At 38.0% G+C, this 15,608-nt stretch overlaps 1 protein-coding gene across 1 annotated transcript; it reads left to right on the plus strand.

The window, feature by feature from the left end:
* The first annotated feature begins 1,867 nt into the window (after positions 1 to 1,867).
* LOC586550 (gastric triacylglycerol lipase) lies at positions 1,868 to 15,608 on the plus strand. The gene is made up of 8 exons (XM_786327.4): positions 1,868 to 2,023; positions 2,964 to 3,277; positions 4,201 to 4,351; positions 6,170 to 6,262; positions 11,840 to 11,989; positions 13,164 to 13,235; positions 14,104 to 14,172; positions 14,858 to 15,608. Exons 1-8 carry the CDS (start codon positions 1,892 to 1,894, stop codon positions 15,104 to 15,106), a joined length of 1,230 nt encoding a protein of 409 aa, XP_791420.1. The 5' UTR covers positions 1,868 to 1,891; the 3' UTR covers positions 15,107 to 15,608.

Genomic DNA, 15,608 nt, shown 5'->3' on the forward strand with positions numbered 1-15,608 from the left:
CACTTGATCTGGGACTAGAAAAACAATGTGATTTCTTTCTATAGTATATATTATGTTAACGATGTACATACGTGTACATTAACTTTGATATAGATATGTAATTAGATTTGTACATTATTACAATTTCTTTCCATTTTGTTCCTTCTTATTTTGTGTTGATAATGTTGAAATGATCATGGGCAGCTCATATGAATGTAAAAGAGAATAAATGAATTTTCATCTCGTTATTTATTTCAATGGATATGCTCACTTATGCGTCTCGTGTCCAGACGCTGGATTGAGACAATATGCGATTTGAAAATGTTGTCATTCAGAAATTTAATATTTGTACTTTTCTTTCTATTTCTTCCTGTCGATAATTTCTTTTGTGATGGAAGGAAAACTAAAGGGTTTGTGAAGGATTGCATGTGTAAATGTAATGTGTACATAAATACAAGATTTTTGTATTAATGTAGTAATATAAGTATTAGGAGTTGAGAGCTTTAGGCCTAATGTACAGGAGCAACTATTTGTTGGTTGACAATTGACAATAAAAGAAACCTTTTCATAGGTGTGCACTTGAAAGAAAGATATCCGATCGTGTTTGTTGTTTTCATGGTTTTCGTGGTTTTGTACTTGAAAGAAAATGATAAATCGTATGAGCTATTAAAGCTGGACTGCACTACTTGTAGCTAACTGCAAGCATTGCCTAAGCGGGACCTGTTGATCCCCCATGGTTCTCTCCCCCCCCCCCCCCCCCCCCCGTTTTTGTTTGATTGCGAGCTGATTTGTTGAGATAACCACCTGCCAGTGACCACGCAGTAAAATCTAATCCCTCCTGGCCAAACTAGTGCAGATAGGCTTTGAAGCCCCACTGCACTAATTATAGCTACTTGCGCCCTCTATATATTTAACAATGCCTAATCGGTGCATGTTGATTCCCCATGGTCCCCTTTTTCTTATGTTAATTGAGAGCTGATTTCATGAGATAACCACCTGTCAGTGACCATGCAGGGAGGTCTAATCTCTCCTGGCTAAACTAGTGCAGATAGGCTTAAGAAATATCAAATGGATTTGGAAGGAGAGGCGAAGAGAGATGAAGGAAGATATGGAATGGATAATGGCATATGAACTCTATATTAGCTATTGATCAAAACCTGGGACAACCTCTGACATTTTGTGTAAAAAGTAGACCGTGGCTGTCCGATATTTGTTGCATATTACTCGAGAGAAGCGGGAAAGAGTTATTAGGGAGAAAAAAGGAGAACTTCAGGGCAATTTCATCACCCTTCCTGATAATCGATGGAGTAATCCCTTCTAATAGCACCTCACTCATATACTGGGATGGCCTGCTTTTATTGCATACATAGATGTCCAACTCGGATAATGTCCACGTTTATCATTTTACCGTTCGCTTATACTTTATCGGGTGATGCACAACTATTAAGGCTGTTGAAATTAACCCTGGGTTGAATTCTATGTAGTAGGTCTTTGTGATCATGTTTTCGGGAGAAAATAAGAGATGAGAGGGAATGTGGGGGGGGGGGGGGTAGAGAGGTGACCGAGAATAAGAAAGAGAATAGAGAGAGAGAATTTAAGAGGAAAGATAACATTATTGAGAAGAGTGGAATTATATGGGGGATTAAGCAACGAGGTGTGACGGGAATCAGAGACTGGGAGTGAATTTAGTATTTAAAAAAGACCTAAACTCGAACGCGATAAAAATACAAAGGTTATCTTCATATACACAAAAATGAGTCAACGAACACTTGACTTAATCCACACACAAGGCCAAGCGAGTCTTTTGTTTTGTAAGTCACGAGTCTCGTGACTTGCTACGATCGCACGATCTTTATTTGTACACAAAACCTGCATGCACGTGACTTTACTACTCATTCATTAAATTGAAAACATGGCCGTCGGTGCGCAGAAACCTCTGCTGGTTCTCTCTATTTTATCTCTTATTGGAGCGATCGCAGGCTTCAGGTTGGATAATCTATTGTACAGACGTCTAGGGGAAGATCCGGACGTCAACAGGAATGCGGTAAGAAACGTCATAATTTTGTCTAAAAAGCATATTTTCCCGTTGAAAATGGATCGGTGTGGTGTAATTTCGGAGGGATAGGCAGTGTGATATACGTGGTAGGTGTGTTGTGGGCGACGCCCGATCTTGGCCAATAGCATGGCAGCATTTTGATTATGTAATCATCACGGTCACTGCACCCCGTGCTCTGTAGGCTACACTGTTGTTTGTGTTGCGTAGCCAAGTTCATGTAGCTTTCTGAAGACGGACTCTGCCTTCCTGTTCTGTCTGTGGGCGTGGCAGCTGTAGATTTAAAACAGAATACCGTTCTTTGTTGATATTTGAAGAAGAAATTAAAAGGATGGGGCTTGCCCATGGCCTTCCTTATAAGGCTTGAAATTGTCTAGACTTTACTCACCAACTACTGACTGATGATGTGCTTCCAATTTTTAGTATGAAGTTCAATTAGACCAGAGTTTAGAAAAAGAAATTGAAGTAAACTTCGGTGGAGTAGAGACATGATCATGATGATCCAACAATATACTCTGAGTAAGGACTAATTAGGTTAGATCTTCAGTTATTAAGTCTGATATGTTGCACAGCTTGAAGTTGTTTTGCGCTGGCTTATTTAATATAGTTTGAATCAAGACATGTCAAACTACCGCCTATAGAAGGGAAAATGTCGGAAAGAAACTTTAGCGAATATATACTGAAAAGAGACCGTCCAATGTATGTGTGACCCCTTTCCCTGCAGTTTTCTATCTAGTTATCTAACATTAGGGTCCATGTTCCACTATAGTTTTTCAAGCTTACAAGCTGAGCTATTTTTTTCTACGCCCCAACATATCAAAGGCTCCACCCCTCCCCCTCCCTCACAACTTTTTAGGTGATTTCATGGCTTTTAAAGGACTTTGAAATGACTGACATTGACACACAAAATTACCACAATTCTGTTTTCCAGAGTCAACTGATAACCAGCAAAGGCTACCCATGCAAAGAATACTCTGTCCAGACCGACGATGGCTTCATCCTCGGCGTCCAGCGCATCCCGTACGGTCGCAACGAATCCAAATACACGCCACGGCCGGTCGTCTTCCTCCAGCATGGCCTACTGGCGTCGTCCACTAACTGGTTGACGAACCTCGCCAACGAGAGCCTGGCGTATATTCTGGCGGACGCGGGATTCGATGTGTGGCTGGGTAATGTGAGGGGAAATGATTATTCGAAGAGAAGCATCAAGTATAAGCCCGAACAGGTGGAGTTCTGGAAGTGGAGGTTCGTGAAGTTGGTGTTGATTTTACCTAGAGGGAGGGGGGATGGGGGTTAAAGAAATTGGGCACTTTGAAGGTGACATTACAGGCACTAATCCAGGGATGCTTTGTTGCGCTTTCATCCCCTCAAAATGTGTTATGTACCGGGTAGGAAGGACACAAATTGATGTACAGTGAAACCTGTACAGTATGACCACTGAAAGGGAACATGAAAAGTGATCTTCATGTACATGTACAGGTTCCTTTACTACAGGTTTCAATAAGTAACTGTATTCAATGGAAATGAAAAATGTTGTCTTTATAAACAGGTGGTCTTTCTATACAGGTAGCTGCTAAAGTAGATTTGAGTGTACATTGAGATTGCATAACACTTTAGTTTCATTTCTTAATTATTATGACATCACTAATAACGATGTAAATGTACAGACTGAAATATTTTACATTTACAAAGTCAAAGTCAGATATTTAGAATGTGTTGTAAAAAAATTGCAGGATTTCAGTTTTGTGCACACAAGTGGCGCTGTTATTCGCATGAAAAATATACACCATCCCATATGTACCATAAGGCTTTTAAAAAAAGGATGTTGTATTACCCTTTGCGACCGACCCCAAAATCTTGAAATCTATGGTCGGCTTTTTAATTTTTTTTTTAACCTTTTTCTAGAAAAAAAAATGTATTAAAACATTCAAAATATCAGGCGAAAGAGGGAGGAAAAAAAAGAAGAAGAAAAAAGTTTTACAAAATGAAAAAAATTGACCAACGTACTCATGTGTTGGCACCTAAAGGGCAATACAACATCTTTTTGTTAAGGCCTAATAGAGAAAGGCAATCTTGTTTTGTTTAGAATCGATGGCAACTCTTTTAAAGATAGCTCCTGAATGCCTGTAATTAATCACCCAAAATCTGTTTTGTTTTCATTTCTCTAGCTGGGATGAAATGGCCAAGTTTGATCTTCCAGCGATGCTTGGGCTCGCTTTGAAGGAAACCAACCAACCAGATCTCTTCTACATCGGCCACTCACAAGGAACTACCATTGCCTTCGCTGAGTTCTCAAGAAACTTTGAGCTGGCTGCCAAGGTTGGTGGAAAATTGAAATAGATTGGCAAAGACTCTGTCGCTTGCTAAGATGCATTTAGTTGATCAAAACAGATTGTTACCTAATTTTACTTCTTAATTTTTTTTGAGAGGGATAGACTTCGACAGGCCTGTAATGCGCATGCATAGCTAACTTTAATTTGCAAAAATACAATTGTTCAGGATGTGTTGGAGGGAAGAGTGGCAGGAACTAGACTGAGAGGGAAACCCAGAATGAACTGGGAAGAGAATGTCAAGAACTGGAAGGGACTAAAACTGCAAGAGTGCACCAGAATGGCAGAAGATAGAATGAATTGGAGAGATGTTGCAATCAACCCCAGAAAGAATTGTTCATTCTCCATTGTGAACACCTCGCAAAATTATTTCCCTAGTTTATTATATACCTCTGGAAGTTCTTTGTTCATTTCATTCTTTTTAGAGCTTGGTTTTCAAAAGTACCAGCTGACTGGTTAATTGCTGTTTGCTCTAGAAACAGTGTGTCTAATTGCCAATTGGTCTATTCCCATGTGGTCTATACCCAGCGTGTCCTCTATCTACATGTATATGGTATAATAATCATTTAATCATGAATAATAAACAAATCATTAAATGATTTTTTAGACCTTATGGATAGTAGACAAATTAGACTAAATAGACAATAGACTAAATGACAGTAGACTAATTGGATATTAGACCAAATGGGTATTAGCCTACAGTAAATGTTCATTAGACCATGTGGATAGTAGACAGGCTGGGTGTATACCATATTGGAATAGGTATATATATATATTTTTTTTTTTAAGGTCGTCTTTTTATCATTTTCTGTTGTTGTAGACAAAATAGCAATTCACCAGCTGACTTGGTTCATTTAAGAAGGCATACATGTATTGAAAGTGAAAGAACGTGGAAAAGCCATCAGTCACATGCTATAACGAACCGGGAAGGAAGTTGTAGCGATAATTCTTTTTTTCCCTTTCCTTCTTTGGTGATTTGATAAAGAGGAAGAATAAACAAACACTATTATGTTCTAATAGTCTCAATAGGTGAAAGTTTACAGCTTTGAGTGGTCGGAATAGTTTGTTAGAAGCAAGAGGGGCATATATGTACAAGTATGATGGGGGGGGGGGGGGAGGGGGGGGTAATGTGTCCGGATGCTGAACAAAAACAAAACGGTCGCTTTTACCTTAGGTTTGAACAAAAACTTTGCATTAAATAACACTAACCATCTTAAATATTCATCCTTTATTATATTCTGTAAATAAAGTCTTAAAAGATTTATGAAATATTACGTGTAGTGATGTAAACTTCTTCAAAAATAACAAAGATGTGTCCGGATACACAATGTCTAGGTATACCTATATGACATACTACATCTATATGAGATAATGATTTCCATGCTCTCGGCAAATGATACATCCGCCCTTCAGTTCTACATACCATTGCAACATATCTCTAATTTCCTTGTTCATCCCTACTATACATTTAGGTGTATCTGTTACCCGAGTCAGTAGTACGATGACCGCTTTGCTCTACTATCTCTTCACAGTCTATTTTGTATCAGATAAATTTTCTTCATATGTTGTAATTTATCCATGTAGATGAATCCTTCCATAGATGAATATATATATGTCAATCAGATATTATTTACGTCTGGGGACCGACCTTTAATGTCACCATCTAAAAAACGTGACACAGTTTCATAGTGGGGTCGCCTGAGCAAGTTTGTAGGCGTCTGTTCAGGCGTCTCCTTTTTTGTACCTTCACAATTTCACATTCTATTGATTTTTTTCCCTTTTCTTTTGTCTTTCCCACTCACCATAGGTGAAGATGATGTATGCCTTGGCACCAGTGGCTAGAGTTAGTCACATGACCAGCCCTCTGCATTATCTAACATACTTTCTACCAGAAATACAAGTAAGTCAATGGCTTGTTTAAAGTTTGTTATTATTTTGAGGGATCCACATTTTACAAGCTCTGCTTTTCAGTGGATCCCTCCATTTCCACAGGTTTATCTTTAAAAAAAACTATTAAAAAACCATTACGGGATATTTATGTCTACTTTCTATTTCATAACTTTAAACCATGTAAAATCTATTATATCATTGAATGTTGAATTCAGGGTTCGTACGGGTCATGGAAAACCTGGAAAGTCATGGAATTTTACTTTATTGCTTTTAAGGCCTTGAAAGTCATGGAAAATTATTTTTTCCATTGGAAAGTCATGGAAAGTCATGGAATATCAAAATTATGGACAACTATAGTATTTTCTCACTATACAAGTGAATAAATGGAGATATTTCAACCATTTTCTTCTCGTATTTTCTTTCATTCGTAACATACCGACTGATTGTACTTGTGAATGTGTTCACTATGATCGATGGATAAGCGCTGTGTACGTGGGTGTGTACGTGTACGATACGAACTACGTGTGTATGGTCAGTGTATGGCGGTACGGTCCACATCGTGCGCACATGGCTAGCTTGCGAGCGAGCTCGCTAGCGCTAGCTCAGTTCAGCAAGCTAGCGCACGTGTGTACGTGTGCAGTGTGTGTGTGTGCATATGATGATGGTGCCAACGCGACATGTGACACTCCAAGAACGAATGTAATGCCTCGATTGCACTTTGGCTTTGCATTAAATTGCGACCACTTAGACTACTACAATTTTTACACTTCTCCAATAAATGAGGAAAAAGTAAATTAGTAATATTTGTTTTTTAATTTTCATTATTTAAATAAAAAAGGAACAATACTGACGTGTCAACAAGGCAAATTGGCAGCGCTAGCTCGTTGACGATCTATATATCGACGCGACGGCATGTGTTTTGAAACTTTTGTGCATGTGTTGATTCTTCATGAAACGGAGTTGTTTATTTTCACAGACCTTGGAACTCGTCACGTGGATATTTTCACCATTACAAATTTTGTGGAAGTGATATTCAAAATGCCTGGAAATTGTCATTTTAAGGATGCTTGGTTAGAACACCCGGATTACCGTGGCTGGATTTTGAAAGAAAGTTCCGATCTGGGGACTGCTAGATGTGCTGTTTGTATGTGTAAATTCAGTGTCCGTAATATGGGCGAAGCAGCCGTCAAGAGCCACAAGAAGAGTGAAAAACACACAGCAAACCTCCAACAGCAACAACGTCGTAAGTGAGCATTTTTAATGTGAATTTTACCGATCCTTTATTGAGCATGAATCCAAATAATGACTGATAATAATTATATAAAAATGAAAGATTTGAGATTATTTAGCGATGCGATGTCACCTCGCAGGCATTGGTTACTGCTTACTGCGACCAGCCCGTTCGGGAGCGTCCCCGGCCCCGGGCCGGGCCGGCTAGGTTACTGCATGCAACAGCCCGAACGCTAACCCAGGGGGCTCCGCACTCACACGCCAGTGTTGTACCGGGCACTGTATGTGGACTGCAGAAAAAAAAAATAATAATAATTTACCTTAAAATTGACCCCAAAAATCATAAAACTAAATTTTGTACTTACAATTGGGTCCAACAGTTTGCTTGCCTTGAGAAGTATTTCCTCCTTTCTATTTCTTTAAAATATGTTTTTAAGGAATGAGTCAAAAATTAGTCCACTTGTCTTAGTGACTTACATCAATTGGCCAAAAGTTGCCGTGAATTTTTTTTTTTTTCCTTCCCCATACTGTCAAACGGTTGTCAAAATAGGAAAACGTTTATGCTTTTAATGGTCGTTTGAACGGCAGTTAAACGTTTTGACTCGGCCCTAAATCTTACCAAATGATGATATTTATATTTTATTTATTTTAATAGACATTTTTTTCTTTTCTCCTAGATTCTACTCTCTCACTCAAGAGCTTCTTCAAGGCAAAAGGTGCAGAAAGTTCATCAGTATCTATCACGTCTACAGATGCAACAACCAGTACTTGTGCGCCATCAACCTCTAAAGTGACAACTCCCATTCCTGTTGCTGCAAGAGAGGAAACTTTAAAAGCTGAAATACTCTGGTGTCTGAAAGTGGTGGAGGATCATTTATCATTTCATTCTTGCCAGCACAACAGTGAGCTCTTTCAAAGAATGTTTCCGGACTCAGCTATTGCTAAGGGTTTCACGTTGTCAGAAACAAAATGTCGGTATATGACGGTGTTTGGTTTGGGCCCATATGTGCAAGACCTCCTTTATGACAACATAAAACAATCAAACCACTATGTGATACTGTTTGATGAAAGCCTCAACAAGAAGCTCCAGAAAAAGCAGATGGACTTCCTCATAAGTACATGGCAACACAATGAAGTTTGCACTCGCTACTTGACGTCTGTGTTCATCGGACATGGTTCAGCTGTTCACCTCAAGGAAGAACTGAATAAAGTTCTGCACACAGTTGGCTTGGAAAAATTACTGCAAATATCAATGGATGGTCCCAACGTTAATTGGAAGATGTATGATGACTTTACGCGAGAGTACACTGCTGACCTGACCAAATCCATACTGAATATAGGCTCATGCGGGCTCCATATAGTTAATGGTGCTTTTCTGACAGGTGCCAAGGCTGCTGACTGGGAGGTGGAAAGCTTTCTATCATCCTTGTATTACCTGTTTTCTGATTCCCCTGCCAGAAGAGAGGATTATCAGAAGATAACTGGAGATCATACCATGCCACTTAAGTTTTGCAAGACCCGATGGCTGGAAAACCTTCCTGTTGCAGAGAGAGCAATCAGCATCTGGGAGAGTGTATGTGCGTATGTTAAAGCAGTAGAAGAGAAGAAAATCCCTCACCCAAAGAACAAGTCCTTTGAAACTGTTTCAAAATGTACTCATATAACTGATTTCTTAGCAAGACTGTACTTCTTCATATCTGTTGCAAAGCTGGTCAATCCTTTCCTAACAGACTATCAGACTGATGCACCAATGCTGCCCTTTTTAGCTGAAGACCTTACTAGAATGCTTGCATCCCTTATGCAGCGATTTTTAAAGCTGGACAGGAGTACCATTACTTCTCCTTACAAGATAATGCAGGTAGATGTTAGCAGTGAGGCCATTCAGCTGCCCTTGGCCAAGTTGGACATTGGATTCTACACTGAGAAGAAGCTGAAAGATCTGAAGGCGAAAAATATCATCAGTGAGCTGAAAGTTCTGGAATTTCGCACTCAAGCAAAGAAGTTTCTTGCTGCAATGACCCGGAAGCTCATTGAGCGATGTCCGCTTAAGTATGCACTTGTGAGAAATATAGGATGCTTGAGTCCAAAGAACATGGCAAAAGACAAAGAAAACTCCACTGCAAAGCTGAAGAGGGTGCTTAACACCCTTAGTGATGCCCACAGACTTAAGGATTCATGTGACGATATCCTAAGAGAATACTCAGAAGCATGTGATGAGGCATCAAGAAGTGCAGAGATGAGAGACTTTGATCCAAAGAAAGAGAGATTGGACTCTGTAATGTGCAAATTTCTGTCCGAGTCTCGCTATTCGACCCTCTTAAAGTTGGTCCGCATGTTGCTTGTCTTGTCCCATGGACAAGCCTCCATTGAGAGAGGTTTCTCAATCAACAACGAAGTTGAAGAGGACAATCTCCTGGGACACTCACTGATATCATTGAGGGCCATTTATGACCATATCAAGTATGTTGGAGGAATCAAGAATGTGACTATTGACAAATCAATCATGTTGGCTGCGTCTGCAGGCAGGCAGAAATACCACATCTATCTCGATGAACAGAGGCGTAAAAAGGAAAAGGAAAAGAAAGAAGGAAAGAGAAAAGGACTGATGGATGGTTTGGAAGAACTAAAGGCCAAACAAATGAGACTGCAAGCAGATGTGAAAAGTCTTCACACCTCAGCAGACAAGTATGCTGAGGAAGCAGAGTCACAAGGAAGATTGACTTGTATTTCCAAATCAAACAGCCTCCGACGTACAGCAAAGGAGAAGGCATCCCAGTTACAAGTAATTCAGAAACAGATTGATGAACAGCTGAATGCCATTAAGAATTATTAAAGAACTTGGACAGTTTGTTACCAATGCCACCAAATATTCAGACAGGTGCAATGTGTAGAGGGATTTCTTTCAAACAGCTACATGAAGATGTCTCAAGAAAAAACTCATTCAGAAATTATTGACCAGCTTAATGCTAGCGAAACAAGAATTCATCAGCTGATGTGAGTAGGCCTACTGTGTTTTGTTGGTGAAATCAAAATTGGTGATGGTATGTGTGTGAGTTTGTGTGTTGGTGTTGTTTTGTTTTCTTTTTTTTTGGGGGGGGGGGTAGTTACCTTGTACATGCAAAGGAGAGCTATTGAAGGAATCATGGTGGTCCATGAAACCAGGAACAGGCAATTTGTATTCTTTAGAAGTGAAAATTGCCATTAAAAAATGGACAATTGTTGATATGAATACATGTATGTGTAATTGTAAGAATATTATATAGCAGTGCATATCGAATATGATGAAAAAATAACATGTAATTGTAACAGATGAAATAACTAGATAACAAAAGCTGCCTTTCTATTAGTAGACTTGAAACATGCACTTTGCTTCGCTTTGATTTGAGATCAAATTTTCAGTCTACCGTGTAAAAAAAATGTGTAAAAGTCATGGAAAGGTCATGGAATTCTGGCTAGAAAAGTCATGGAAAGTCATGGAATTAAATTTATGAGAAAGAGTATGAACCCTGGAATTGTATATCTGATTTATCGTCAAAATACTGTTCCGTTGGAAACAAAAAATATGACTGAAAACTGAAACTGAAGTAAATCTGGGACCTTTTTCATCAAACTTGTTATGTATAATTTAATATATAAGTTACTGAATTCCCTACATTTTGATTGGTTATGTGCAGATACATCATTTATTTCTGAAAGTTGTGGTAGATCACAAGTTTTATCGAACAGCAACCTGAAGTTCTGGCATAGGAATTCTATGTCATGAGAATCATGTTCAAATTACTACTGATCCATAGAAAATTTTCTTAGAGTTCGATGGTAATATGAATGCTGACCCAACGTAAGATTGTATGATGGAAGAAACTCTGGAGTTGGGCACAGTTACAATTTAGTGATAAATTTGCCAGGAATTCGCTTTACAAGATGGTATATAATTATGACAGCTTCTGTTAAACCAGACACTTTTGTGACATATAGAGTTAATTCTGCCAAAATTGTAAATGAAAGCTTTTATGGCAAGAAACACTGGTACACCGCTACTTGTTTATAAAATTACTATCATTATTATCATCATCTTTTTAACATTTTTATTATCATATTTGATATATTGGGCGAAAGACAAGGTGAATTCCTGCCGAGCAAAGAGTTTGTGAAGTGGCAAGCTCGAGATCTCTGCCCTATAGAGACGATCTGTTCTAATATCAATTTTTACTTTCTTTCTATCCAGTTTCTCTTTGATATATTGGGCGAAGGTGAATTTAATCCAAGCAACGAGTTTGTCAAGTGGCTAGCTCGAGATCTCTTCCCTATAGAGGAGACGATCTGTTCTAATATCTATATTTACTTTCTTACTTTCCAGTTTCTCTTTGATATATTGGGCGAAGGTGAATTCAATCCAAGCAACGAGTTTGTCAAGTGGCTTGCTCGAGATCTCTGCCCCATAGAAGAGACGATATGTTCTAATGTTCTCTTTGTCATCTGTGGATACGATGAGAAGAACCTGAACATGGTAAGTTATCTCCATTAACATTGTCAGTTTTTACCCCTCTAAAGTGTTGGGAGCCTCAAAAATTTTGAAGCAAAATTTCACTTAAATTGTATCATAATGTGAAAAAGGATGTCATTTAAAACTCATTTCTGCAAGGATGATCAAAACAAATGTGTTTGAAGTCGTATATTGATGAAAGGAGATACAACATTTAGGTTTTCTGCGTATACAAACAGAAAATCCAAATTATGTATTCCTTTATCAACATATGTCTTTAAACACAAGTTGATGGGCTAGTGCCCTTTGGTAAGACATTGATCCTCATTACCAAGTCCCTCAGAGAGGACCTTAAGCTGTTGGTCCCTTGGTTACTTACTTACAAGCAATCAAATGCTTTCTCAGCAGTCAGGTAAAAAAATATGTAAATACAACAAAATAACAAATAATTTCCTACTAAAGTTGGATTTCCCCTTTAATGAGACAATTTACTTCTGTTAATCTCCAAAAGTTAGTTGCAAGCATACCTTCAAATTTTGGTTTCATGTGAAATAACTTCCCAAGTGAAACTAATGAAAGTGTTCTGTTTTGCTAGTGGTAGACCTCAAAGCAATAATAACTTTGTATGCTAAATATACATTTCTGTAAAATGAAACCTGTGATTTCAGAAACCTTGATCTGTAGTTATGCTGGCCTGGATGAGCTGTAAAAGATGTTGTTGCTGTAATACAACAATATTATGAAATAACAAAGACTGGTGTAAAAAAAAGGGGGGATTGCACTTTGGTATGTCTATGAGAGATGTGGTCTTCAAATAAATCATGCATATATAAAGAGAGAAGAGATGTTTCTTCTAAAGGCTTTTAAATGAATTGTTAAAACAAACAGACTGTACAAGGAAGTAGGGAATTCCAAATTGTAAGACCAATATAACGAAGAGAATTGTTTAATATACAAGAAGAAGCATTCCAAAGATGCATTTAATTGTCAAGCCTTTTATGGATCCACCATTTTTCATTTGTACTGTGGTGGTTTACATATTTAGACTTACATATACTCTTAACATTTTCTAATGTTATTATGTCAATTTATATGTAATTTGATATTGTTATCTGTTATGATCTTCTATATATTATCTTTGTATCTATTGTCATGATGATGGAAACAAATGTCAATTCCAATATCCCTTTCTCTCCAGTCTCGTCTTCCTGTATACTTCAATCATGATCCTTCTGGGACCTCTGTCATGGATGTTGTTCACTATGCCCAGGTAAGCCTTAAACGGTACTACAGTCAAACCTGCTTTTAATAGTGACCACCTGTATAGAAAGACCATCTGTCTCTAAAGACCACATTTGTTTTTTCCCTTGAGAAACTGTTTCTCATTGAACATGTACTAAAGGAACCTGTACATGAAGACCACCTGCCTATATAGAACACTTTTCTTGTCTCCCTTGAGCAATCTTTGTATACTGTACAGGTCTCACCATAGTTTGTTTGAACCGGTCTGTTCCTTTTGCCAAGCACTTTGAAATAACTAAACTAAAAAACATAATTCCTCTCCTAGTCATTTACTTAAAAGGTTGCAATATATTCATATCACCATTTTGAAATAGAGGAAAATTTACCCCCCTTCTGGCCACTTTCATTTTCACAGATTTGTTTTCTTCAAATAATAAGTACCTTCAGTATTTATTAAAACCCATGCCAATTTGAAGTCGAATTAAATTGTCTTATCCACTTTACTCAATTCATTTTCATTTTGTTCTGAATGATCTCTGTGCAACTAATCAAAATTCCACATCACCATGATAAACACACAAGCACTTCCATGATAGGAAGTAAAACAAAAACAGAGAAAGAGATGCAGAGAAAGAGAAGCAGAGATACTAAACATGGATACATTTTGGTGCTGATAAAATAATAGTCATTAGTCAAACATGATATTGATATTCATTTGGTTATGGCTTGTTTCGTTTCCTTAAGTTATGTAATTTAAAAGTCCTCATGCATACAGTTTATTTATATCTAAAAATTGATTATCGCTATACAAATAGAAAATGAAGCTTTCAAACTGAATTGAAATGTAATGGAATGAACATGATAAATTGAAATTTTATATCTTTCTTTTCTTGTAGATGGTTGATTCAGGCACATTCCAGATGTATGACTATGGATACACAGACAACATGGCAAAATATAACCAGGTAAATCACATTATTGTAATAAAAGTACTGATCTACCTAAAACCACTCACAAAATGGCAAAAATGGAAATACCCATGAAATCTTCTGGTTGTATAGAATGCATGAAGGCTTGGATCTATGTACATGTAGATTTGACCGATGATTGTGTTGATTTAAGCACGCTCTCTTTCAATAATAATTAAGAAGACATTCCATGAAATGTCACATGCCTTGGGGGAAATGTTGTCTGATCTATATATATGTATATTTGTGTTTTTGATGTTTAGCATATGGACATGTTTGCTAGTTTTTGCTATTTGTTTATGTTTAGCTGGCCTCATCTTTACCACATTGAATCATTTCATGATAACAATACTAATATGGAAACACTTCATATTGACTTTAATGCAAGGTAACAATTCACAATGATCCTTAAATATGGTAAAGTTTACAACATAATGAAGCTCTGTAAACACTCAGAATTGGCTTTAGGAAGTCTGACTCAAAATGAAGCCCAAAATGGTCTATCACATCTTAGGGACGTTGCGCTTCAAACATTTTTTGTTTATGCACTGTTCCTACTATGTATTGTATCTCGAAATAACCCACTGAATTTTATTATCTGTAAACAATAATTTCACATGGTGAATAAATAAAACAATTAAAAAAAAATCCTGAATGGTTTGTTCCTTTCTTTGTCCTGCAGAGCACCCCGCCCCTATACATCCCAGAAAACATGGCGACACCAGTCTCCATCTTCTGGGGCAAGAACGACTGGCTCGCTGACCCTGAGGATGTCCAGTGGCTCATACCCAAGCTGAACAAGGTCCTCCAAGGCAACTACCAGTTCGATGACTACGATCATCTGGATTTTATCTGGGGTATGGACGCTCCGTCCCGGGTTTACGCGCCGATCATTGAAGACTTGAAGAAAAGATCCAATATGACATTATAGCGGTAGTGTATAGTTGAGTAGTTAGATGTCCAGTTGCTCATACCCAAGCTGACCAAGGTGCTCCAAGGCAACTACCAGTTCAACAACTATGATCATCTGGATTTCATCTGGGGGATGGATGCTCCGTCTCGCGTTTATGCGCCGATTATACAAGATATGAAGAAAAGGTCCAATAGGACATTATAGCGGTAGTGTATAGTTGAGTAGTTAGATTTATACTCAAAAGGTTCACTTTTATTAAAGACGAACACTGTGAAAGCGATGATTTCCATGTGGTAGTTTCTTGCGCCGAATGTGCCGAAACCTGTGCAATGTGTCCTATAAAACAAATGTCTTTTAAAGAGATGATTACTACCACAAAATTGAAGAATAGGAAGGATTTCGGAAATGCTAAGGCTTTCTCTCTTGCACTCATGAGAGTTAGCCACAAGAATGAACAGAAAGCCGAAAGCGGATAATATAAGGGGAAACTAAAGAAACAGATTGTGTGAAGAAAAAAAAA

Source organism: Strongylocentrotus purpuratus, unplaced genomic scaffold (assembly GCF_000002235.5).
Source record: "Strongylocentrotus purpuratus isolate Spur 01 unplaced genomic scaffold, Spur_5.0 spur5_scaffold_17, whole genome shotgun sequence".
Classification (NCBI taxonomy): domain Eukaryota; kingdom Metazoa; phylum Echinodermata; class Echinoidea; order Camarodonta; family Strongylocentrotidae; genus Strongylocentrotus; species Strongylocentrotus purpuratus.

What these genes read in the sequence shown, in the direction of transcription:
- LOC586550 (XM_786327.4), top strand. Translation starts at nt 1,892, where the DNA reads ATGGCCGTCGGTGCGCAGAAACCTCTGCTGGTTCTCTCTATTTTATCT. An exon ending in GTGGAGTTCTGGAAGTGGAG is followed by an intron (nt 3,278 to 4,200) that starts GTTCGTGAAGTT and finishes TCATTTCTCTAG; the next exon opens with CTGGGATGAAATGGCCAAGT. An exon ending in ATGAGAAGAACCTGAACATG is followed by an intron (nt 11,990 to 13,163) that starts GTAAGTTATCTC and finishes CTTTCTCTCCAG; the next exon opens with TCTCGTCTTCCTGTATACTT.